Here is a 25,330-nt window from a genome sequence, read left to right as displayed (position 1 = left end):
TTTGCTTCAGTAAGGTATTTGCATTTGATTCCAGATTGCAAATATGGTACATCACTTTTTAAGTGAGAACATTTTAACTGGAATTTTAAACCAGTACACTTGTAACATATCCAGAGGAATGGTAAACATCTTCAAGTTCCTTGATCCTCCCTTTTGTCCCAAACTTTCCTCACTGACACAAGAAACGTAATATTCTCCAGCTGCACCTCAGTCTAACCGTATCTTTTCTTCTTTGCTGTCTGCCTCTCTGAATCTATTCTCATATGGGTCCCTCTGGATATGTACCTGCAATAAACCCACCTGTTCTCTGATGGTTCACAATCAGAGGAAGGAAGCACTTCAGGAAGCAGGAAAGTATGCAAAATTTTGCTTCATGAATCAGCTCTAGCATGCATTAATGTTATCACAATGTTCACGTCCCTGAAAAAGGTATTCAACTGTAAAATCCTTTAGAAATCAATCCTCAGACAGACACTTCTATGAGAAAACAGCCAGTGTTTTCAATGTTAAGGTTTCTTTTACCTCCTTCTTCCCCTCAGACAGAGCTACAAACAGAGTACCTCACTTGTCCTGAAAGCTATACGATAGTTGAATTGAGATCCCTCTCTCTCCTTGGCATCTTCAACCTTCTCTCTCCGGATGCTGACAGCAACAGGACCAAGATTTTCATCAATTCCAAAGTAGTTCTGATGGTCTGTAGCAGAAGAGAATGAATGCAGAAAGGAAGAGATTAGTGAAGTATTAGACTGGTGGCTGATGGCCTCATCAAATCTTACAAGAGAAGGCTTTAGTGAGAAATGGACATCCACTGTTGCACCATGCACAACAGGTTGTCTACGAAACAAAGGTTTAGACAGGGAAGAGATTAAATTCTTTAGTTAAGTGTAGAGAAGCACAAGTATCAAAATATGTAGTAGGACAAGTTCCTTGTAGACAACTAAATGAAATCCAATTCACGTGAGTAGACTAGCAGCATGTCTCTGGCAGCTTCTACATTTCCACTGTCCTGTGGGAGGTGGCATTGTAATGAAGCAGGCTAATGAGGCTCTAACATGCATATTCAGTGCCTCATTAGCATAACAGCAGCCATGTGAATTTCAAAGTGCAGACTTCGAATTACAGATTGAATGTGTAGATGGGGGTAGCTTCAAAATAAGCACCTACTTCGACATTCCCTTACTCCCACAGAACTAGATGGGAGTAAGGGAATGCCAAAGTGGGGCGCTTATTTCTAAGCTACCTCCATCTACACATTCAATCTGCAATTCAAAGTCTGCACTTTGAAATTCACGTGGCCACCTTCATGCTAATGAGGTGTTGAATATGCACATTAGCACCTCATTAGCCTTCTTTGAATTGCCTCATTACAATGCCACCTCCCATGGGAAAGTGAGGGTGTAGAAGCAGCCTCTCAAAACTGTGCATCATTTTTCAGAAATATTTCAATAGCGAGCTATTACAAAGGCTGTGTCTATACTACGAGATATATTCAAATTTATTAATATTGATTTTGTAATTCTGGAAATTATAAATTCGATTTTGACCATCCTCACCTCCCCACATGCTCCTCACAAAGTTGACTTATTGCTGCTACACTCAATTGCCAAACATTAGCTGTTGCAGTAGTGCATTGTGGGAACCTATCCCACAGTTCCCTCATCCCTGGAGCATTCTGGGTATGTTTGCTGGTCTTTGACATCTTCCCACATTGCATTTTCCTCATTCCCCTCCCATACTAAGCAAATATCCATTTTTTCCCATTGGAAGGAAGGAAAAGTAGGGTGCCCACAGAGATAGCAAAGAAGTTTATAGAACTCTCTCTTCTGTAGCTGAATTCTCAATTGGCCATCCACTGAGTGTTTTCCCCTCCCATGATTGCATCTGATCCCTGAAAATAACACAGGGACCCTAAAAAACCTGAAGAAAGAGAAGATAGAAAAGTTTTTGAAAAAAAGAGTTACTGAGGGGGGAGGGTCTTTGACTCTGGTGCACCATAAGGCTGCTGTGCAAAGACTGTTCTCTACTGGCCATCCCCTGAGTGTCCCCCTCCCATGATTGCATTCAATCCCTGAAAATAACACAGGGACCCCTGCCTGTACAGTAAAGCCTTGAAATGTGCGACTTTGAGTTTGCATTTAACACGCATTAATATGAGTTAAGCGCAACTCAAAATCCTGCTCCCCCTGGTCCTGGCTCAACCTCCCCAACCTCGTTTCAACCCCCCTGCCATGGTTCAACCCTCCCAGACCCAGTTCAAACCACCCCCCATGGCCCCGCTCACCACCCCCCACCTTGGCTCAAATCCCTCAGCCCTGGGTCAAAACTCCCCGCAGGGCTGCATGGCTCCAGCTCAACTCCACAGCCCATGCCCCCTCTCCCCTGAAGTCCTAATCCACCCCAGGTTTAATTCCCCTTTCCCCAATCCACCTGCAGGCTTAACCCTTCCCAAGTGCCCCACCTCATCCCAGAACTTACCTTTCAAAAGGAGCTCCAAGTGCTCCTGCTGTTTCCCTGGCTGCAGAACGTGTGTTCCGCCTGGGAAAAAGCCGCCCCATGACTTATACAAAATTCGAATTATGTGAGGATGCATAACTTAAGGGACTACTGTATTCTTACAGTTAGAACAAAGAGGATAGATAAGTCTAGGAAAAAAGATTTTGGACTTCTCTCTTCACTACACAGACGTGGTCAACACAGGGGATGGCAGTGAAATATCATACGCTGAACTTATAAAGGAAACAGCAATCTCAACTTGCCTTCCACCCTGTGTTCTTGGGGAGTTAAAGCATGAAGACAAATAGGAAGTGTTAGGAAAAAGATGGACAGCAAGCCTCTGAAAATATTTTTGGCTGGGAGAAGCGGGACTGTGGCTTGCAGCTGTAGAGCTGGTTGAAATGCTGAAGTAGTCCCCCAAAAAAATCTTAGCTGCCAGGGGAGACTTCCTCCCAGCAGCTGCAAGCCCCAAAATTCTTTCCCACCTTTGGAGCCCTAAACACGTGCAAGCTAGAACATGGTTCTGCCTGGCAGGATGGTCCCCACCAAATGGCAGGCACAACCTTTTATTGGGTCACGGAATACCCATGTGACGTGGCTGACTGCAGAAAAACCCAGACTGTGTGGTGCCCGTGGGGGAGGAAGCAGGGTTCACGCACAAATGTAAACTGCTGAGAAAAAGTTTCTTGGTCTCTTATGCAAGCACGACCCCCCACAACAGCCTCATTGCCATATGGTATGATGAGGCACTGGCTGGTGCCAGGAAGCACAGAAAAAAAATTAAGTGTAGAGACAGAACCATGAACTCCATGCTGGGGTTATTTGTAATGGGTAGATGAGCTCACGGCACTAATAGCAAAGATAGACAGACATTTCTCAGGCTCTCATACAAACATGACCACACAGCCACAGGCTTCCTGGTCCCAGCGTGAAATTCAGTCTTCCTGTTACCTAATTTTGCACACCTGGAGAGCAGCGGCCAGAGCAGAGCCCTGTGGGGTACATACATGACACATCTGGAGTCTAAAATTTGATTTTAAGATGTGGCGCTTCCATACTGGCCTTTAATCAAACTTCTGAATTCAAGCTTGATGCTGTATCTGTCAGGTAATGACAATATTGTAATCTCGCATTAGTGCTCCCTAAATAAAGCTAATGGTCTCTACAGTGAAGACAGTCACATGGTAATATCAAGCTACCTGCCTTAAATTGGAATTTATCTCGTAGTGTAGATGCAGCCAAAGTGTCATGTCCCGCTTCATCCTTGACTGACAATTCATGTCTTAAAACAGGGCAACAACTGTCACACATTAACATGAAGACTTCACTGTAGTGAGTGGAAACAAAACTAGTGTATAGCAGGAACTAGAAAAGACCACACATTTTCTAAATACTTATGCCAATATGGGCAATTTTAAATAAAATTCTGTATTAAGTTAATCTAGCTCACAGAGTGGAATAATGTGCACCAAAGCAAACTTTAAACATATTAGAAAAAAGACTGTAGCTCTACTGTCATTTGTCAGAATCAACTAAAACACTGGTTTTGTTTTTATAAAGTGGAGATAAGAAAAGATTAGATAATCTTGTGGTTAATGCACAGGCCTGGGAGTCAGAATATTGACATCATACAGAACTGAAACTAAGAACTTTTCATTTTATGACAACCTGTTGATCATATGAATAGTTCCTCTAATTTTTCTTCAGATTTCTATTTTTGGCTATTGCTCACTGTGGCACTTTTTCCTCCAGGATCTATGAATTCATTAGAAGTGGAAGCATCATTATTGGAAATGTTCACAGAAGTGTATTTCAGTGGGGTCAGTGGAGACTTAGAGGACTAGTAATGAACTGCAGACCCTTTCACTACTGGTTTATCAATGTAACTACAATTCCAACTGAAAGGAAATGAAAGGGATCTATGCAATGCATGTTGGTGGTCTCTCTACAGCTCCCAATAAACAGAAAGCATCCACAACAGCTAGCACTACATCACAACTGGAACCAAGGACCATCACAAACCACCACCACTTTCTGTGGTAAATGCAAGGAACATTTATATGACCTAGACTTCACTTACGTAAACTCACAGCAATGGGTATAATTATATTAAAAAGACACACACCCTGCAAAAACATAACACTCCAACCCATGTTTCTCCCTTGGGGGAGAAGAGGGAAGTACAGTGGGGGGCGGGGACAACATGTAACAGATGTACACAGATGTAATACTGGCAGTTGCCCACATACTATAATGACGCGTGATATTTAAAACAAAAACAACAACAAAGAAAGAACAACCTTATAGAATAAATACTTGTTAATAATCCTGGAAGTAACTTTAAGGAAGAAAGGGGCACAAAGACCGTATTCTCATCTCAAGCTCACAAGCTACATGTTTTTCCCAAGATGAGTTCAGTCTGCAGTAATACCTATATGGCACTTTTCACATGAATTACATTTATTTCGAGTAATGTATTTATTTTAACAAAATCAGGAGAGAGGTTAGAAAGATCACATAGCCTTTTTGGTAGGCTACTCAACATACTTGTATGGATACAACAGTGCTATTAATTTGGTCTGAGATATCTCTAGAGCCTAAACATTTACTATCAACAAGAATTTCCATAATTCAACATTTAAACTGTGACTAAAGGTAAGCACTTTACTTAAGGTTCTCCTAGCCTTGCTTCTGGATGCAAATCAAGACAAAGATACTCCTTTAGCTACATTAGTTTAGTTAGATACATTAGTTTAGTTAGAGTCTCCTTTTAGTTGCCCTCGATATTGAGTCTGTTCTGGTATGGCTATGATCTGAAGAAGCGGGTCTGTCCCATGAAAGCTCATCACCTAATAAATTATTTTGCTAGTCTTTGAAGTGCTAACCGGACTGCTTTTTTGTTTTGATAGTATACAGACTAGCATGGCTCTCTCTGTTCCTTTAGTTACGAGGTGTCTAGCAGGTAACAAACAGGCACAAAGCTCTGTAGTTCAATTCCATCCTTTGCCAGAAAATTAAAGCATCTTTGGACAAAAAGCATATTTCTTAAGGTGGTGTCTAAAGGAATAAACCCATGCTGCCAAAGTAACAAACATTCATCTTGCATTTTACAGAAAATATCTCCATATGATGTAAAATAGCAAAAACTCTGCAAGTTGCATAAAGGCAGACTCAACTCCTCCAAACATAAAACATTATTGCAAGAAATGCATGTTCATCCATATTCATGCGATTCCTGGGACAAGAAACCTGCAGTCATAACCTAGTAAACCCTTTAATGTTTGAAAGGAAGAAAAAACATCTGGTTAAAATGATAATATGTGTACCTAACATTTCCCTGGTTAATACTTTTAAGTTACACACAGTTAGGGCTTTTTTATTTTGCAATATTCTGGCAGAACACAGAGTTTGGGTTCCCTTCTCCTGCAGAGCCATAAACTGTATTACATATGTACTATTCAGCTAGCTTCACTTGGACAGTTATATATTAGAAATTAGCAGTGGATAGTTTGTTATGGTGCATGTAGTTTGTGCATAAGACTAACACAAACAAAAAAGTATAACTGTCCATTTTTATAGCTCAACTTTGAAATTCATTAACATTTCAGAAAGGTTTTCTTGATAACTTGCTACTGAAATGGGTTCTTTTCCATTTTAGAAAATACTACCTAACATCTTTTGGAACACATGATTCTTTACCACCAAATCCACAGAGACCAGTGTATCAAATGACTGAAGAATAACTTTAGGTTTTAAAATACATTTAGGCCATTAAATAAGTCGGCTGATTTTCCTAACTGTGCAGTGCACACAAGCTCCCATCACCTTTCAAGAAAGAGGCAGGGTGCTCAGCATTTCAGAATATCAGTCCACATATTTAAATACCTGAATATCAACTTATGAAACCAAATTTAAGCTACCGCTTTTGAAAATCTCTTAGCCAAAAAGGTACTTCTCAACACAGGAAACAAACAGTACCCATGATTCACTTCTAGGCCAGACCATTTTGAGGATGTGGGCTGAAAATAAAAAGTTTAGATAAACACGGGTTGGTAATCAAAGGCAAGCAATTGCAGGAGGTGCTTCTGATGAAAATGGAAATTTTAGAGAGGAAGTCCCAACTCCAAGACAAGGAAACGGTGGCAACACTTTTTAGCTAGGTTTGGTGTTGCTGCCTATAATTTTGTCAGAAAGGAGAAGCCTAGTCAGTCACTCATTGTGCACAGCCTAAAAACTGAAAGCCAATGGAGATAGTTATTTAATTTTATATGGACTTTGGTGGAACCAGGAACATTCCTGGAGCCCAGGCAGTATTGAAATATTGTCAGGCTAGGGATAGCCTTTCAGGTATAACAATGGAGTAGTCAGACAGCATCAATGGCTCAGCTACACCCGTCAAGGAAAGAAACCGTTGTCCCAGGAACTTTATGCATTGGAGAATTCTCAGAGTCTGCCCATATACAATGGAAACTAATCATATCAATAGTTCCTTCCAGCTGGCTAGAAAGAACTATAAAAGAGGGGGAAGTGAAATCATGGCTTGGCCTCACGCCCCTCCCCACAACTCAACACCTGGAAACTCATCTGGAGGATAAAGACTTTGAACTGAGGAGGGTGGGACCACACTGGAAAAGTGTCCGGGTCGGTGTACTGAGAAAATAACTATACCATCTGTTAGAATTTGAATCAGCAGTTTACCCTATTTAATTTGCAGAACTCAGACTGTGGATTTACTTTTCTTTGCAAACTAGTTTTGATCTCTATACTTGCTACTTACAATCACTTAAAATCTATTTTTCTGTTAGCTGCATCTATTTTATATTTTACCTAGAACAGTTTATTTTGGCTGAAGCGCTCAAGAATTCTCAGCTCAGTTTACAAAGTCTATTGTGTGCCCTCCCAACATTGAGAAAAGGGCAGATTGGGTAATGAACTTAAGCTGGTTAGGCTTTTGAGCAGGGCAAGAAGCTACAATTATAAAGGACAGGCTGGGAAGTTCAATTATTGGTTCATGAGTGTTTAGCAAAAACATTCATATAACTCAGGTGGGAGTGTCTCTACCCTCGGATGTCTGTGCAAATCCAGTACCTGCCAGAGGTTTATGATTTAGCATCACCACCACAGGAAAGGGATACCCTAGCTTGCTAGGACAGGAAGCACAGTAGTTCCACAGTCCTGGTTGCACCATGGATACCATTACACTCTCTCAAAGCCCTAAAATTAAAATATCTAAAAGCTCTTCCTCTGTTCATTTTGCAATATATAGAGGTCATGTTTCCTTCTAATACAAGGATCCTTCTATACTGAACAGATCTTATTCATAAAATTCAAATTTCCAAAGAGAAAAGACTGCCTCCAAGCTACCAAAACATAAAATTGGCAGCTGATTTTAAAAATCTGCTAAGACTTCCGGCCCCCAACATATCCTTATAAACATGTCCTTTTTAGACTCGGACATTTATTTGCTATCCATAAATAGACATAGGTACACATTAAGAAGTGGTTGTAAAAATTCCACAAGCATGGTAGTGATACTTCTCATTGGTTGGAAATGGAGAAAATTTCTCCAAAGAAAAGGACATTTTCAAGAGTAAATTCAATGCTAAATAAAGCTCCATTCAACAACCCTTTAAAAATGTAACATACATCTGTCTCTTTTTACTCATTCCCTCAGGTCTTGATAAGCTGAGATCTATAAAAGGACATAGTCAATACATCAAAGTTAGGAAATAAAATAATACATTCTAATTGTTGTAAATCATACCTAGAGTGGTAAATATTTTATTTCACATCCATGCCATGTGTAGAGTTTGTTTTTGCAATAGCTATGCATCTTACACATGATTTAAAACTATAGCTTATTTCAGAAATATGAAATTGAATTCCTCAACCATAATTTATTGAGAGGGAAGGAAAGTGTTAATGCTGCATGTGCAGACCTCTTAAAACAGAAATAAAAGCTGCATGTTGACAGCTGTCAATTATAATACCGAACAAAACTCCAAATAGGGAGAAAGCTATTTTCTTTAATAAGTGTCTCCTAAAAGGCAGACGCAAAAGAAGGTGGGCATGTACTTCTTTATAAACAAGCAGCTGTTTGTTACATTTCTATTTCATCTTTCCACAGCCTCTTGTTAAGTTCTCTTCTACTATTAAATCTGCAATTCAACATACAGTAGTTGATAATGTCAACTGGGGAGCTCAGTGGAAGAGTATTAAGCGTTCACAATTCATGTGTGTATATCCATATCCATTATTATTTTACATATAAGGAACACACAGAAAAACTAAAAGCCTCAGGTAGCATTCTAGGGCCAAAGAGGGGAAAATTTAATAATATGAATGAGAAATTTACCAAATGTGTATATTATTTACAACAGCAGCAGCAGCAAAGTGATGGATGTATATGAGCCATTAATTATCAAGTAGAACCCTGAGAGACTGAAGCTGTAGCATCTCAAGGTCCATATTTTCAGCCAACAGGAGAGATTTACTTGCCCTGTGCAGTAACTGGAGTTCTTTGAGATGTGTGTCCCTTTGAGGGTTCCACTTCAAGTGGGCCTGTGCCTTTGGAGATTTTCAGTATTGGTGCCCATTCAGCCTACACATGGCTACAGGGGGATGCACAGGTGAGTTTCTTCTCCACTGCAAAGGTCCCCCAGGGGCATATCTAAAGCAAGGGGAAGGAGGACAGATACAGAAGCATCCACAAGGACACAGTGCCCCAGGGAGTGTCCCACTTCACATGATGCCCAAGCAATATTGCCTTTAGTGGCAGAAGGTTGGAAGCAGAGCCCACTAGAGAAACGAAAACTGTACTGTCTGGTTGGAAGCAGAGCCCAATAGAGAAGTGAGAACTGTATTGCCTGAAGTAGCCTCTGATCTTGTTGCCAACAGCAAGATGTAACAATTATAAAAAGTGTAACCAGATAACCAAGTTGCTGTTGTACAGGCATCTCCAATCAGTATATCCTTTAAGTAAGGTTATAGATGTAGATAGTGTTGTTGTGGAACATGCTATGCTATCTTTCTTAAAGGGTTGTTATAGAAGATCTTTGTAAGACTGGAGAGCCACTTCAATAACCACTCTTTTGAAATTGCTGAATGCTTGCTTCTGTCTTGTTTGGATGCAAACTGTTTATGAGATCTTCTAAATACCCCGTCCAGGTCAAAACTAATGCTCTCCTGAAATATAAAGTATGGAATATGGTTTCTTCATTAACCCAATAAGATGCTTTTTTGCAGGGGGAAGGGGTTGGAGATGAATATTATGTTAAATAGGCAATTCTAAAGACACCTTAAATAAAAACCTTGGATGGAACTGCAGTGATCCTTCTGGTGGTTACTATGACTGGGGGGCAGCATGTGCCATTAAAGACCCCAAGTCTCCAACCTTTTGTGCCAAAGTGAATGCTACTCGAAAGATTTCAGTGATAAATCTAATAAAAAAACACATAGCTAGTAGTTCAAAAGGATGTTTCATGCTGCAATTAAGGACTAGGTTCAGATCCAAGCTAGGAGTACTATTTCTGATTTGTGAAGAGGTAGGTATCCAACAAACTTCTTACGAATCACAGATAAGCAAGTGACAAGTCCCCAGTGCAATCCTAATGAAATACACAATGTTTTCAATTTCAACAACAGGTAATCCAATACCTTAGAGGAGAGAAAGTCTGAGCAATAAGATGACTGTTACACTGAAGATATTGTTTCCATTTCTTGGAAAGAAATACTTCTTGTAGACTCTTCTGTTACTTCATCAAACGTAACAGAGAGGTAGCCATGTTAGTCTGTATTCTAACAAAATAAAATAGCAGTAATGTAACACTTTAAAGAGTAACAAAATGATTTATTAGGTGATGAGCTTTCATGGAACAGACCCACTTCATCAGATCAATAGCATTTCCAGTACAGCCATAAAATGTGTTGTACCTCTTACAAACAGGATACTTCTATTCCTCTGAGCCTCACAATCTGTAAACTGTGGTTAAGCTTGCATCCTGAGTCAGTCTTGAGGACTGATTTGGAAGCCTCCATGGAGAGGAAGAGGTGAGTCTGATTAAATAGGAATACCAGACTTATCTTGGCCACACTGGCTCAATTAAATATGACTCTGGCACATTCCAGTTTCCTCTCATTGAGAGCCTTTAACATTAACAGTGCTTTTGGATACATACAGTTAAGTCCATAAGATGAGAAACATCGCTCCTCAGGGATTGAGATCATTTCTGGAGCAATGCCTGATGCATTGCCTATTGTAGCAGGCAGACTGACGTACCAATACACCTGGAGGACGCAGCCGTTCATTTCCAATTTGTAATTTAGAAAGAAATGCCTGCTGAGTATATCTGCCATGGTTTTCTAAATACCTCAGAAGTAGGAATCTGGGACAGACTACATACCAATTCCAGAATTTTATTGTTTCAGCACAGAGATCTGGTGAATGTGCTCCTCCCTGATGTTGATATAATACATACCCAGTTGTTGGTCATTCTCTCTATTGCCTTGCTATGCTCAGTTGTAGAAAGTATTTTCACCACTCAATTTCTGAGAGCTTCGTGTGGCAATGATCATCTTGTAATGTCCATTTGCCTTACACCTTGTGAGATTCCAGATGTGCCCCCACAAACAAAAAAAGCAAAGTAGCTGATGTTAACATTACCAGAAAGCTGAAGAACACTATGAAAGACTGGGACAGCTGCACATGTTTTGCTCAGGTCCTTAACCCAGCTGAGTGGCTGCAGACCTTTTTGGGGAACAGATAGTAACCTGCCTAGGCTGTGCTTGCTTGGTTTGTAAATGGTTCAGTACTACCCCATACATCTTGGAGATGTAATCTGGCATGCTGCACTACAAGGACGCAAGAAAATTTCTTAGTCAGTTTAGGACTACCCTGCATCTCTGAGATGAGACTCACTAATACAAGAAATCTGCTGGAAGGCGGTGACAGTCTGCCAGTCACTGCATTTGGGGAAGCTACTATAAAGTCTAGATGCTTTAACTAAGTCAAAAAGGGCTTTGCATTTGATCTGAAGGCTCACACCATGAACAAAAAAACCCACACATTTTTACTGATGCCAACACTTCCTCATATGCTCTACCCCCTTCATTCAGATTACAGGAAAACAATTACACCCAAAGATATAGATGGGCAGCAACTGCCAGCAGAATCTTTGAGGATACCCTTGGGGCCAAAGATAGGCCAAAAGGGAACACTTGGTAGTGGTAGTGTTTGGTAGTGGTAGTGCATAAGTGGTAGTCACCTCTTATGTGAAGAATGAATAGAAACATGAAAATATGCATCTTGAGGGGCAAAAGACGTGAACTAATCTCCTAATTATAAACAAGGACATTTTTGCTTCAAGGGTCACCATTCTGAATTTTTGCTGTTTTACTTACCTGTTTTGAGACCTAAAAAAAATCTATAATTGGCCTCAATTCTTCATTCTTTCCAGGAATCCAAAAGGACCTTGCCCTGTGCTGCACAGTAACTGGTTCTATTGTTCCTAAACATAGAAGTGAAGCCATGTCTTGCACCACTTAGTGATCATGAGAAGAGAGTCTGAAGAGACATAGGGAGTTATAAGGGGTAGTAGAAATAGATTTGAAATGGATAGTGTAATCAGAGGTTATGGTTTCCAAGACGCATTTGTCCAATGTTGTATTGTCCCACGCAGCCTGAAAATGGAAGAAGTGGCATCCAAAAAGAGAGAGGGGTTTAAGACTATATAGCTGAAAAAAACCTGTTGATTGGATAGTTGACTCAAACAAGCCATCAAAAACTGTCACAAGGACATCGGTGATTGAGAAGGTAGAGCTGTAACTAAATCCACAATGAGCTTATGCTCATCAAAAGGGGAGGTCTTCTATAGTACTCTAAACCCTCCTTCAAAGCCCAGCAGCTGCAACCAAGATATTCTTATGATCACTGCAGTGGACATACACTGTATTTCAGTGTCTGCAGCAATGTCTGCAAAATAAAATTCCACTGGTCATGTCGTCTCCCTGGCAGATGCTCAATAAAGGAATAAAATTTGTTGTAATTTTGATAGCCATATTTGACCATAAGCACCTGATGGTTCACTATTCTGAAGTAAAAAGAGTGGCCAGGGCATAAGACCTGTGACCAAAAAGATCAAGCTTCCTGACATCTTAATCTTTGAGGTAGACTTTGAGCAATGTTTTACATGTTCATTAACATCTTTCACTATTAGAAAATTTGAAGCTGGATTTAAAAACAAAAATTCTGATTTTGCAGAATTCAGGAATGCAGTGAATTAGCAGGCTCCACAAGAACTGACTGGAATGGCAATTTTTATGAATGTCAAGGTGTGCAAAATACATAGGAGTTTATGGTGGGACTCCTGAACCTTCCATAAAGGAAATCTGAAGTGCGTCAGCAATTTGCTTCATCAGTTCCTACAGCTGCCTGAAGTCTTCTGCCACTGCATGTTATGGAGGCAGGACAGCTTTGTGAGGCAATAAGGAGATCATGCTAGTGAAAGGTGTCATCACCTAATCTGCTCTTGCTTCTTGATCCTCAAAGGTCTCCTCCACTGGGACTGGTGACTGTAGAGGAGGTCGAAGCAAATGGGTCCTCCCCTGGTTTCTCTAGTGGTGCAAAGACCATTTTGCAAATTAATAATAATAATAGAACACCAAGGGATTCCAGCAAGAACACTGATGGGGCTCAAAAGGCATAGATCGAGTCATGCATCTATTTCCCTGCCATGAGGTTGTCAATGTAGGAGGTAGAGCAAAATGTCCTAGAAAGACGTGGGAACTCTGCACCAAAATTTAAGAATCTGAGCAGTTCTCATCAATGCACTTCAAGAGGAGGAAGGGGTAGGAATTGCTCTGCAGCTTGCAAAGTAGAGGAGAGTGAATATGATGATTTATATGCCAGAGAAGTCAGTGACCAAGAGACTTGAAACCAATCCCCCACTAACTCAATAGAGTAGACTCTGAAGACACCATCTGGTCCTCAGCGTACCTAAATTTTTGTGGTACCAATGGTATCAAAGATGAAGTCAAGTGACAGCCTGTGCAGGACAGCTGCAGTGCCAATGATGCCAGCTAATGATGATACTTAACTCTTGGCATTTGAGTAAGTACTGTAGTAGTCAAGCAGTCTTTTGTACACCTGACTTTAATGTTACCAGCATCAAATGTTGTACAGGGTGGGCTTTGAACTCTGTTCAACTGCTCCTCTAGGTACACTATCTGAAGGTGGTACGGAGTTTGTTTCAGATGACTGATTCTTCTTTATATGCAGTGCCATTATCAGTCAGAGAATCTTTGGAACTCCCCTTAGGACGTGACCTCTCCACAGCATTCTTGTGAATCAGCAATGAAGGTATTCGTGGTATCCTTACCTCCTCCTACTTGGAGGCAGATGTCAATGAGGATCTTGATACCATAGTCCTTGGTGGTATGGTACTGCCCACATCTCTCAGGGTCTTCAGTGACTGAGATTTTGATGTGGATGAGCCACTAGCAGAATTGGGAGGGGTGTGTATACAGCAATCCTCTACCTGATTGTAAAGCTTGCTCCATCATTAGGAGTTTAAACTTTATTTCCCTATTTTTCCCGGATCTATCCCTGAAGAAATTACAGATCTTGCACTTACTCTACTATGAGCATCACCCAACCAACAGAGGCACTAGCAATGCCTATCAATTACTGAAATAAGCTCAGTGCTGAAGAGGCACCTCTTGAATCACAGGAAACACAACATTCTCAAGTAAAATACTGAAAATTAACTTTTAGGGGGGGAAGCGCTTAATGATTAACTAAATCTGAAATCAATACAATTTTTATTTTTAAGATAAAGAAGAAAACAAAATTAACTGTTCCAACAACTGTAAGCACTGTAACTAACTACATGCTAAACTATTTGCTGAAATATTTGATATAACAGGCACCCATGGACTCTGTCTCACATTGAAGGGGACTGAAAACAAACAGGGCAATTTGCCTGCATAGACCCATGTAGCATCAGCACAAGGATGTGTCTCACATGCCTACTCTGAACAGGAACCTCTACCAAAATTCTCTCAAAGGCATAAGGCACGTGAAGTGGAACACTGACAGGGACACTACTAGAAAAAGAATCATAAAAACACAAAGTAAGTAACATTTATTTTTCATTCTCAACCAGTAAGGAAGTCAGTGATTGTAAAAGGTGTCAAAATGAGCATGCTGCTTTCTGACGTCCTCTACCCACAGTGCAGTTAAAAGCATGGCCAGCAGCTATGTAAGTTTCTCAACACTTAATTAGGCACATACCTCAAATCAGACCTGGAGGGACCAACACTGTTTCAACCAGGGCATTAATTAGTGGCAACTGTCATTGTGGGGTTGCTGATCCTGTGCCCCCAGGAACAAGAATGACACCAAAAATGTGTTTCACATAAGCTACAGAACAGCCATCAGATGGTAATTTCATTTCTTAGTTTTTATATTGTGATACATATATTCATCAAGTGTGCAGTTTCCAGTAAAGGAATCTTATAAATGCACATTTCTAACAGAATCAAAGCAAATATCCAAAACGTTTCTTTCTGTTCAGAATGATAATATGGATTGTGCACACTGTATTATATGTAAGAGGTTCTGAGAAACATTCCCTCCTAATGAAAACACATTCTATACTGCTTTTGTTTGTATTTCCTTCAGTCTTATGCTTCTCTATTTTCATAGCACAATTTTTGCTCAGTCATATCTGCAATCTACCTAAGACTAATATTCATTTATTTTTGAAAATTACAATTTTTGCTTTCTAAAACCCATTTAAAATATTCTCTTTGATTTGGCTAGTCTCCCTCTCCTTTTATCTTTTGACTCTACTTTTTAACTCTATTGTCCATCTCTTCTCCATTTGCCCTGTAAAGCCAGTCCTTCCTTCTCCCTGGCTCACCAAATATATGCCAAATACTCTGATGTCACCCGTTTCTACGGTTGTCCTCCATCCTTGAAAACCAACAGCCCCAATCCTTAACTTCACAGTCAACTCAAGAGCCATTCTGCATCTTTGTCTCTCATCTTTCTTTGCACAACTGTGTTCCCCCCCTGCCATCTCCTCCACTAACAATTTTTGGGTTCATGCTTTCCCTCCTTTCATTGACACACAGTTCCTGCAACTCTCTTTCCACTCTCAGATCTTTATAGCATTATGAAGACAAGCACTGCTCTGAATCCTACCAAGTCCCTTGCATAGGGCCATGGGACGAAGTAAGACAGCAGTCAATGGGCGCTTTCTGCTGCTAAGATTTGCCTGGGAAGGCACAGCAAGAATGACATTAGGAAGTCTCTGCCAAAGGCAGAGAACCTTTGTTATGGAGAGAAACAGAGGTTTTTATTACAATGACATAGAAACCTGAGCTGTATCTACACTAGAGCTTACTCTGGAAAGCATTTTTCTATCACAGATATACTAAAAGGGCTGATGGGCTGTGGAAGGGAGCACAATGAATCCTGATTAGCTGGAAGACAGGCTAATGCAATGGAGAGCAATGGAGAGCTTTGAGGGGGCTGCGAGAAAAAACAGTGTATGGAAGATTCCAATAGCACACTCTTCCTGCACCAAGAAAGAAAAATGCAGGGAAGGACCACTGCCCTGGAGACAATTTTTTAAGTGCATCAAATAATTTGGAGTACAGATATCAGCTAAAATGTTGAAGCCCATCTATTAAGAGTAGCTTGACAGGGGAGCAATGTTTTTCCTGTTCTCAGACAAAGAAAACTAAAGCTTTGTACAAGGAAGCTAATTTACAACACACATTAAACCGGTGTTTCTCAGTGGCTGGGTCTACACTTGGCCCCAACTTCGAAGGGGGCATGGTAATCAGGGTGACAGGAGATTACTAATGAAGTGCTGTGGTGAATACGCAGCAATTCATTAGGCTACGTTTCCCCAGCAGCACCTTTGAAGAGGCAAACTTTGAAGTGCCAGCATGCATGTAGCCACGGGCACTTTGAAGTCCCTGCGCTACTTCGAAGTCCCTTTACTTCTCAAAATTACACACATGCCAGCACTTCAAAGTTGCCGCAGGGGAAAATGAGCCTATTGAAGTACTGCATATTCACTGCAGCACTTCATTAGTAATCTCCTGTTGCCCTGGTTACCATGCACTCTTCAAAGTTGGGGGCAAGTGTAGACAAGTCCAATCTTTTTTCATAAAATACCCCTTTTTAAAAAAAATAAAATTATAAGTACCCCCAGTACCTCCACTTTTCAGACAATTTTTCTCTACCATTGCAACATATTTATTTGCTTCTGAAAATATTTTCTGAATAATTACCTGAACAGTGGTTCTCAACCTTTTCAGATAAGTGTAACCTTTCAGAAATCTGATGGAAGCAGGAAGACCAAAGTTTCACCTCATTTTTAAAAACTACTTGCTTCCAAAATTAGACTTTAAAATATAGAAGTGTTGCAACACACCATTACTGGCAAATTGCTTACCTTCTCATAATTACCACAAAATTATAGATAAATTAATTAGAATGTAAATATTACACTTAAATCTGGGTGTGTAAAACACAGAGCTGTACCAATTGTATGAACTGTATTGTACCAACTTCAATAATGCTTTTTATATAAGCCTGTTGTAAAACTAGGCAAATAGCTAGATGAGTTGATGTATTTACTGGAAGACTTCTGAGTACCACAAGGGGTACAGGTACCTCTGGTTGAGAATCACTTCTTTAAACTACACCAAACCACATCACTTAATATTTCTGCACTTCATTTAACCCCATAGCTAATACTAATGGCAAACCTCACAGATATACTGAAAGGCTTAATTTTTGTCAAGTACTGTGAGAGTCTGTGGGGGAGTTGGTCTCTATTAAAGGGCTAAAAAGTCAGCAATTAAACCTGAAGTATACAGATATCAAGAAGAGGAGACTTACCTTTTCCATAGAAGAACTTTCGGTAATAATATGCTCCAAGATCAATGTGTTCTATTATGTAACGCTTTACTTTCTCACGGTGAATTGACTGATTCTCTCTTGGTACCTCCAGTACAGAAACTCCAGCATTTGTGCAGTGGGAACTTAGAGAGGATTCAAAGGAACAACTTTCACCTGAAGCAAAAGATGCAGAGTTTGCCCTGGAAAGTGCAATCCGCCTATCTCCTTCTCCACCAGTTTCATTCCTGAAGTAAGGGCAACTCAGTACTAGATCATTGCTTTTCCCGTCACCCTCATCAGCATCTAGGTTCTCTTTTGAATTGAGGTCTTCTTTACTTCCCAAAGGAGATTCACAGTTTCCTGTCTGGCCTGCTGTCACTTGAGTTTGTGATGCAGCTGAAGCCCCAGTGGTTATATTTTTTCTTTTCCCCACATTAATTCGGGTAGCCATTGCTTCATTTATATTAAATAAAATGCTCTGTACATCATAATGTGCAAAACATTTCTGACAGTTCCAAGGACGGCTGTTTCTCTCAAATCTGCCATCATCCAGTTCTGATGAAAATTTGAAAGTTTCGTGTTCACTTTTAACAGTGCGCAGTTTTCTAAACAAAGACGTTTCTACTGCTTCTGATTTTAGTCTCCATTTGAAAGATTTGTCCCTGTCTCTACCAATAAGCAGAGCACTATCCATATAATCCAATCCAGAAATCCTGACAAATTCTCCTCTGGAAATCTGTGTGGCAGCATGAAGACTTGGAGAAATTGCAGGGTCACAGCGGAAAAACTCAGGAAATCCAAATGGAGCAAGAGGTTTATGGTCATAGTTTTCCACTCTATATCCTCTGAGCATTGCAAAAATATTCTCACCAGACAAACCTTGCCTGTCAATTGATGAAGTACTTCCATACTCTCTATGAAGAGCTGCTCCTGTATTTGGGTTAACAGCATTCTGGTCCAGCACATCTTCAGCATCAATGTCACTGATGGTGACATCACTGTTGCTTCTTTGCCTTATGGGATGAAGTCCCCTCTGAGGTGAATGGACAAAGAGATCTCCTATTGTGTATTTGGTCTCTGTAAATTCTAAATCCAACTGCTGTTCTTGTTGCCCATCCCTTTGGTCATTTTGTCCATTTGGAATTACTGATCCAACGCTCTCATAACCGGTTTGAGGTCTATTTTCCCATACTCCTTTACTTAGTTCCTTAGAGCAATCCTTTTTAGGAGGCCATTCAGATACCCTTGCTCGAACACCCATTTTAGGCATAGCTGGTGTACCATTACTTTCATTTTTATTAGATGTGTTTAATGAAGCAGGAGCCCCCACATTACCATTCAAAGCTTTAAATTTTCTAGCAAAGTAGTCATCAGACTGCATACTTCTTGAAGACTCCTTGAACTTGGAGGATGTTCGGCTGGATTTGTGCTTGTCTTCTTGTGAAGATCTTTGATCACTCATGTCCACTCAAGTACAATGAAGTACCTAGTCTTACCTTCAAGACTGGTACCTTACATCATCATATATGGAACACAGAACTGCGAAATAAGATACATCTACAGTCTGTTATCAGAGAATAAGGGTATCAGAGTGGCATTTTTGTAAAATAATTTCACCAGAAAAATAGGTCTTCATATTCCTTCACTTGGAAGTGGTCAGTACAACATGAATCCAGGTATATTTCTTGTACCTGTTTTGAAAAAGAAAAATGTATATTAAAATTATTTACATTCAAGAGCAGCAAGTCTACAATGTTACTTGCAAATATAAAACATCCTTAACAGCATTAGTGAGCTATATAATCTCAAATAACTCAAGATAACCACACTCTGAGAATATTACAATTTATGATGTAATCAGAAAGCTAAAGATAAAAGTATGTTCTGATTTGCACTTCTCAGCAACCAATACATTAGTCCAAAATATTCTTCATTATTAATGCTAAACAGAGAATATATAATAATCTGTGGATTGATTTAATGAGTGGAAGAATTTATCTCGAAACATAACAAAAGCCACTGCAGCTAATCTATTTAAACCCAGAATTAATTCAGCCTTGCCTAAGTAATTTAAATTCGCCATGGATTACATACCTATTCCATTTGTCTTTTTTTTCCTACTTTCATCTCAGTACCTTTCTCAATACTGTCCTACTGCATGGAATGCACTCTCCACTCCAGTTTGCCAAAATGACTTTCCACATTCAAGCATCTCCTGAAAATTGAGTTCTGAAATGCTCATATGCACAGAGTCCACAATAATAAGGAAATTATAAGGCACACCCTTCAAGTTACTCTGCCGTAGACTTTCCAGTGCAATCTCCATTTTTTGTATGTCTCTGAAAATGAAAGCACTTTGGAGGCAGGAGCCACTCTCAGCCAATATCTTCAAGTATAAACATACTTATGGGTACATCTGCTAAAAACTAAGTACTGGGCTATATAAAAATATTGTGTCAGTTTAACAACTTCAGTCAAGAGTGTGAAAAATCCACACTCCTCAGTAGCATACTTAAGCCAAGCTAAATTCCTGTGTTGTCAGAGCTAAGTAGATGGAAAAATTCCATCCAGCTAGTTACCAACACTTGGGGAAGTGGATTACATACACCAATGGAAGAACCTTACTGTCACCACCGACAAGTGTCTACACTGAAGCACTGAGCCACAGTAGCATTTTAAGTGGAGACAACCCCTCAAAGCTTAATTTCTTACACAATTACTGGAAGATTCCACACATTATTTTTATCCACTGGTACAAGAGTGGCAGTCAAATTTAGTCTGATTATGAGAAATATTCAGTTTGTGATTAGGACTGGTCAGAACAGTTTCATTTAGTTGATGCCAAAACACTCCAATACCATGAAGATGTGTTATTTTCAACCAAACAAAGTACATGCTGCTCTGCACGGATCAATCATCTGGAAAGAAGCACTTTGATTAGCAGAGTGGGGATCTGAATCAGGGTTCCCCATATCCCACATAACGGCTCTAAGTCCCAAGCTATAGAGGCTACAAACCTTCCCAAACCAGAAAGCCCAAGCTTCTGTCTGAAACGGAGATTTCAAAACAATTTTTGGGACAATATTTAAAAGGTTTTTTTCATTTTGCTTGAGAAGAAAACCAGTTTCAAAACCTCAAAAGTTGCTTCAAAACAGAATTGTATTCCTTCAGCCAGCTTAAATATCAAACTGTGGAAGTGTCTTCCCATAGATATGATTTAAAATGATGCCGGACAATAACAGAAATAATAGTGTGAGGAACAATTTTGTCATGCTAGTGTTGAAAAATCTTCTCATCTGAAGGTCTGTAATTTCCATTTTATTTTTACAAAGCAATATTTAATGTTACATTTATTCTAAACTATAGCACACATTAATGGAATACTTGGGAATGAATTGCAAGGATTTTATTCCAAGTATTTTACAGTCAAATCTTCCAGTTGTGTAGGAGAAAATATGTACTCATTTCAAAATTTACAAGTACTACTGGAGGCAAGTCCTTGAAAACTAAGCCTCTCTTTGAAGAGGGAGAGCAGACACTGAATTTTGGGACTTGCCAGTTACGCAAACAGTGACAACATTGCAAACACTGCAAACCATACTGGAAAATAATAAAACCATTAGGTGGATCTCTAAAAGAACAGAGGACAACTCCATTTTTTTTTTAATGGCAATTCCTTTCATTGTGCTGCATTTAGGAAACAGCAGTAAGTTACAGCATGATTTCTTTCAATTTTACTATTTGGAGGATTTAAGGTGCTTCATTCTTAATCCAGCTGCTGAACAGCTATAACTGGAGCCTATTCTCTTCTATATTTCTCTGCTTGCTAATCTAAGAGGCTACAGCTATTATGCTAGGGAATAATATACTGGCTGCTTCCAACAACAATATGGCAGCCAAGTTGGCAAACATTAATTCTGTCAAACACTGAATTACCAGAACAGAAATATTTTTCTGTTTTCAATATTTTTCCGGATCATCATGCACAGGAATATGCACAATTAGCATATTTACTTGTAGTGATGCCCCGTGCTTTTCTCCCATTTCAGATCAGGCTTGAGGCAAGAGTAAATGTTATCAACTCCAACAGCAGCTTTTCTTCTTTGGGCAGTGAGAATCAACGTATTTCAAGATGCTTCAAATAAAGATGTTCACATGCATTTGGGGCAGTTTTACACAGTGAGAAGTTTTCACTACAATTTACTCTTTACTGAACAAAGTTATTTGGGGGGGAGGTAATGGCGAGGCAGAGAGGAAAAGTTCTCTTTCCTAGCTATACCACACACAAAAAATATTTAAAAAAGCTAATGGGGAAAAGATTAAATTTAAGCTTTAAAACAGGACTTTTTTCTTCCATGTCTGGAGGAACATGTGAACCCCTTCAAACTCAGGCTTTGCCTGTTACAGCAATATTGAAGCCTATTATACATGAACCTCAGGTAGTTAAGCACGCTTAGGGAGCCTAATCAGTCTTGCACTTGAAATTGCTTCCATTTGGCTGCACAACACAGAAAGGTCCAAAAACATGTTAGGAACATGCTCTTATTAAGGAACAAAATAAGTTGCATTCCAGCCTAGGACCTTAAACACAATACCTATTTGTAAGTTAAAATAAAAAAGTTTTGCTTTGACCACAGTGATCAACAAAACCATTTAAATATTAGTTTGCATGGAATTGGATTAAAATCTCTTTAAAATACAGCACAAAGGCTCTTTAAATATATTTTAGACTCTCATAATCAGAGACCATTAGAACTGTTAGGAACCTCGAGAGGTTGAGTCCAATCTCCTGCTCTCACAGCGGGACCAAGTATCATCTACACAATCCCTGACAGATGTCTATGCTCTAAGGCAAAGAATGATTTTTCCTCCCTCCTCCTTGCAATAATATTTTATCATAGAATGCTAGGGCTGGAAGGGACCTCAGGAGGTCATCAAGACCAGCCCACTGCCTAAAGCAGGATCAACCCCAACTAAATCATCCCACCCAGGGACTTGTCAAGTCAGGACTTAAAAACCTTGAGAGATGGAGAATCTACCACCTCTCTTGGTAACACATTCCAGTGCTTTTCCACTCTCCTGGTGAAATACTTTTGCCTAATATCCAATCTACACCTCTCCCTCTGTAACTTCACACCAACGCTGCTTGTTCTGCCATCAGCCACCATTGAGAACAGCTTCTCTACATCCTCTTTAGAGTCCCCTTTCAGGACGCTGAAGGCTGCTATCAAGTCACCCCTCAATCTTCTCTTCTGCAAACTAAATTATCCCAAATCTCTCAGCCTCTTCTCATAGGGCATGTGCTCCAGCCCTTTAATCATTTTCATTGCCCTCCACTGAACTCATTCTAATGTGTCCACATCCTTTCTATACTGGGGGCCCCAAAAGTGAACACAATACACCAGATGTGGCCTCATTACTGCTGAGTAAAGGGAAATAATAACTCCTCTAGATCTGCTGGAAATGCTTCTCCTAATACACCCCAATATGCTATTAGCCTTTTCGGCTGCAAGGGCACACTGTTGACTCTTATCCAAACTTTCATCCACTGTAATCCCGAGGTCCTGTTCTGCTGTACTGCTACTGAGCCAGTCAGTCCCCAACCTGTAACAATGCTTGGGATTCTTCTGTCTCAAGAACAGGAGTCTACACTTCTTGTTGAACCTCATCAAATTTCTTTTGGCCAAATCCTCCAATTTGTCGAGGTCACTCTGGCCCTATCCCTCCCATTCAAGGTATCTACCTCTCCTCCTAGCTTAGGGTCATCTGCAAATTTGTTGAGCGTGCAATCCAGTCCCTCATCCAGGTTATTAATAAAGATGTTGAACAGTACTGGCCCTAGAACCCTTGGGGCACTCCACTTGAAACCAACCGCCAACCAGACATTGAGCCATTGACCATTACCTGTTGGGCCCAACTGTCAAGCCAGCTTTCTACCCATCTTACAGTTCATTTATCCAACCCATACCTCCTTAACTTATAGGCAAAAAAATGTTGTGGGAGACTGTACCAAAAGCTTTGCTAAAGTTAAGGTATATCACATCCATTGACTTCCCCATTACCACAGAGCCAGTTACCTCAACACAGAAGCTAATCAGACTGGTCAGGCATGACTTGACCTTGGTGAATTCATGTTGACTACCCTTGATTACTTTCCCCTTCTTCCAAGTGTTCCAAAATGAATTCCTTGAGGATCTCCTCCATTTTTTTTCCAGGGACTGAGGGAAGGCTGACTGGTCTATAGTTCCCAGGATTGTCCTCCTTTCCTTATTTAAAGATGGGCACTACATTTGCATTTTTCCAATCATCCAGGATCTCACCTGATCTCCATGAGTTTTCAAAGATAATAGCCAAAAGCTCTGCAATGACATATGCCAATTCCCTCAGCACCCTTGGATATATTAAATCTGGACCCATGGATCTGTATCAGAGAGGTAGCCATGTTAGTCTGTAGCTTCGAGAACAAGTAGTAGTCTTGTGGCACCTTATAGACTAACAGATATTTTGGAGCATGAGCTTTCGTGGGCAAAGACCCACTTCATCAGATGCATCTGATGAAGCAGGTCTTTGCCCACGAAAACTTATGCTCCAAAATATCTGTTAGTCTATAAGGTGCCACAAGACGACTTCTTGTTCCCCATGGATCTGTGTGCATCTCAATTTTCTAAATAGCTCTTAACCCGTTCTTTCCCCACCGAGGGCTGACCACCACCTTCCCATACTGCATTGCCTAGTGCCATAGTTGGGAAGTTGACCTTGTCAGTGAAGACTCAGGCAAAAAAGCATTGAGTACTTCAACCTTTCCCACACCATATGTCATCAGGTTACCTCCCTCATCTAGTAATGGCCTCACACCTCCCTGATAAACCTTATTGTTAACATGCCTGTAGAAATCCTTCTTGTTGCCCTTCACATTCCTTGCTAGCTGAAGTTAAAATTGTGCTTTGGTTTCCTGATTATCCACCTGCATTCTTCAAACATATTTATACTCCTCCTCAGTCATCTGTCCAAATTTTCACTTTTTATACATGTCCTTTTTAAGTTTAAGCTTGCCAAGGATTCCCCTTGTAAGCCAAGCTGGTTGCCTACCATATTTGCTTTTCTTACTGTGCATTGGGGTGGTTTGAACCTGCACCTTCAATAAGACTTCTTTAAAGTTTTAGGTACTTTTAAACCACTGTCATGTCCCCCCTCTCAGTCTTCTCTTTTCTAAACTAAAGAAGCTCAGTTCTTTCAGTCTTTCCTCATAGCTCATGTTCTCTAGACCTTTAACCATTCTTGTTGCTCTTCTCTGGACCTTCCCCAATTTCTCCATATCCCTCTTGAAACGTGGTACACAAAACTGGACACAATACTCCAACTGAGGCCTAACAGTGCAGAGTAGAGTGGAGGAATGACTTCTCGTGTCTTATTCACAACACCCTTGTTAATGCATCCCAGAATCATGTTTGCTCTTTTTTTTGCAATGGTACCCCACCGTTAACTCATATTTAGTTTGTGGTCCACTATAACCTCTAGATCCCTTTCCGCAGTACTCCTTGCTAGACAGTCCCTTCCCATTCTGCATGTATGAAACTGATTATTCCTCCCTAAGTGGAGTACTCTGCATTTGTCCTTATTAAACTTCATCCTGTTTACCTTAGACTGTTTCTCCAGTTTGTCCATATCATTTTGAATTATGATTCTATCCTCCAAAGCAGTTGCAACCCCTCCCAGATTGGCATCACCTGCAAATTTACTAAGCACACTCTTTATGACAATATCTAATTTGTTGATGAAGATACTGAACAAAATTGATCCCCTAACAGACTCCCTGCGGAAATCCAACTGTTATGCCCTTCCAGCATGATTTTGAACCATTAATAATTACCGTCTGAGAATGGTTATTCAGCCAGTTATGCTTCCGCCTTATAGTAGTGC

General features: G+C 40.2%; 1 protein-coding gene across 12 annotated transcripts in view; it reads right to left on the bottom strand.

Annotated features, from left to right (window-relative positions):
• The window catches only part of SIPA1L2 (signal induced proliferation associated 1 like 2), a 245,594-nt gene that overhangs the window by 113,090 nt on the left and 107,174 nt on the right, over positions 1-25,330 (bottom strand). For all 12 annotated transcript variants that reach the window (XM_074990163.1, XM_074990169.1, XM_074990167.1 and 9 more), the window contains 2 exons: positions 17,411-19,101; positions 561-694 (listed from right to left, as the gene is read on the bottom strand). In XM_074990163.1, the coding sequence (XP_074846264.1) occupies positions 561-694; positions 17,411-18,872 (1,596 nt within the window). In that variant the 5' untranslated portion in view covers positions 18,873-19,101. The remainder of the gene's footprint in view (positions 1-560; positions 695-17,410; positions 19,102-25,330) is intronic.

This window comes from Carettochelys insculpta, chromosome 3, assembly GCF_033958435.1.
Source record: "Carettochelys insculpta isolate YL-2023 chromosome 3, ASM3395843v1, whole genome shotgun sequence".
NCBI classification, from domain to species: domain Eukaryota; kingdom Metazoa; phylum Chordata; order Testudines; family Carettochelyidae; genus Carettochelys; species Carettochelys insculpta.
This window is presented reverse-complemented; position numbering and strand designations above follow the sequence as displayed.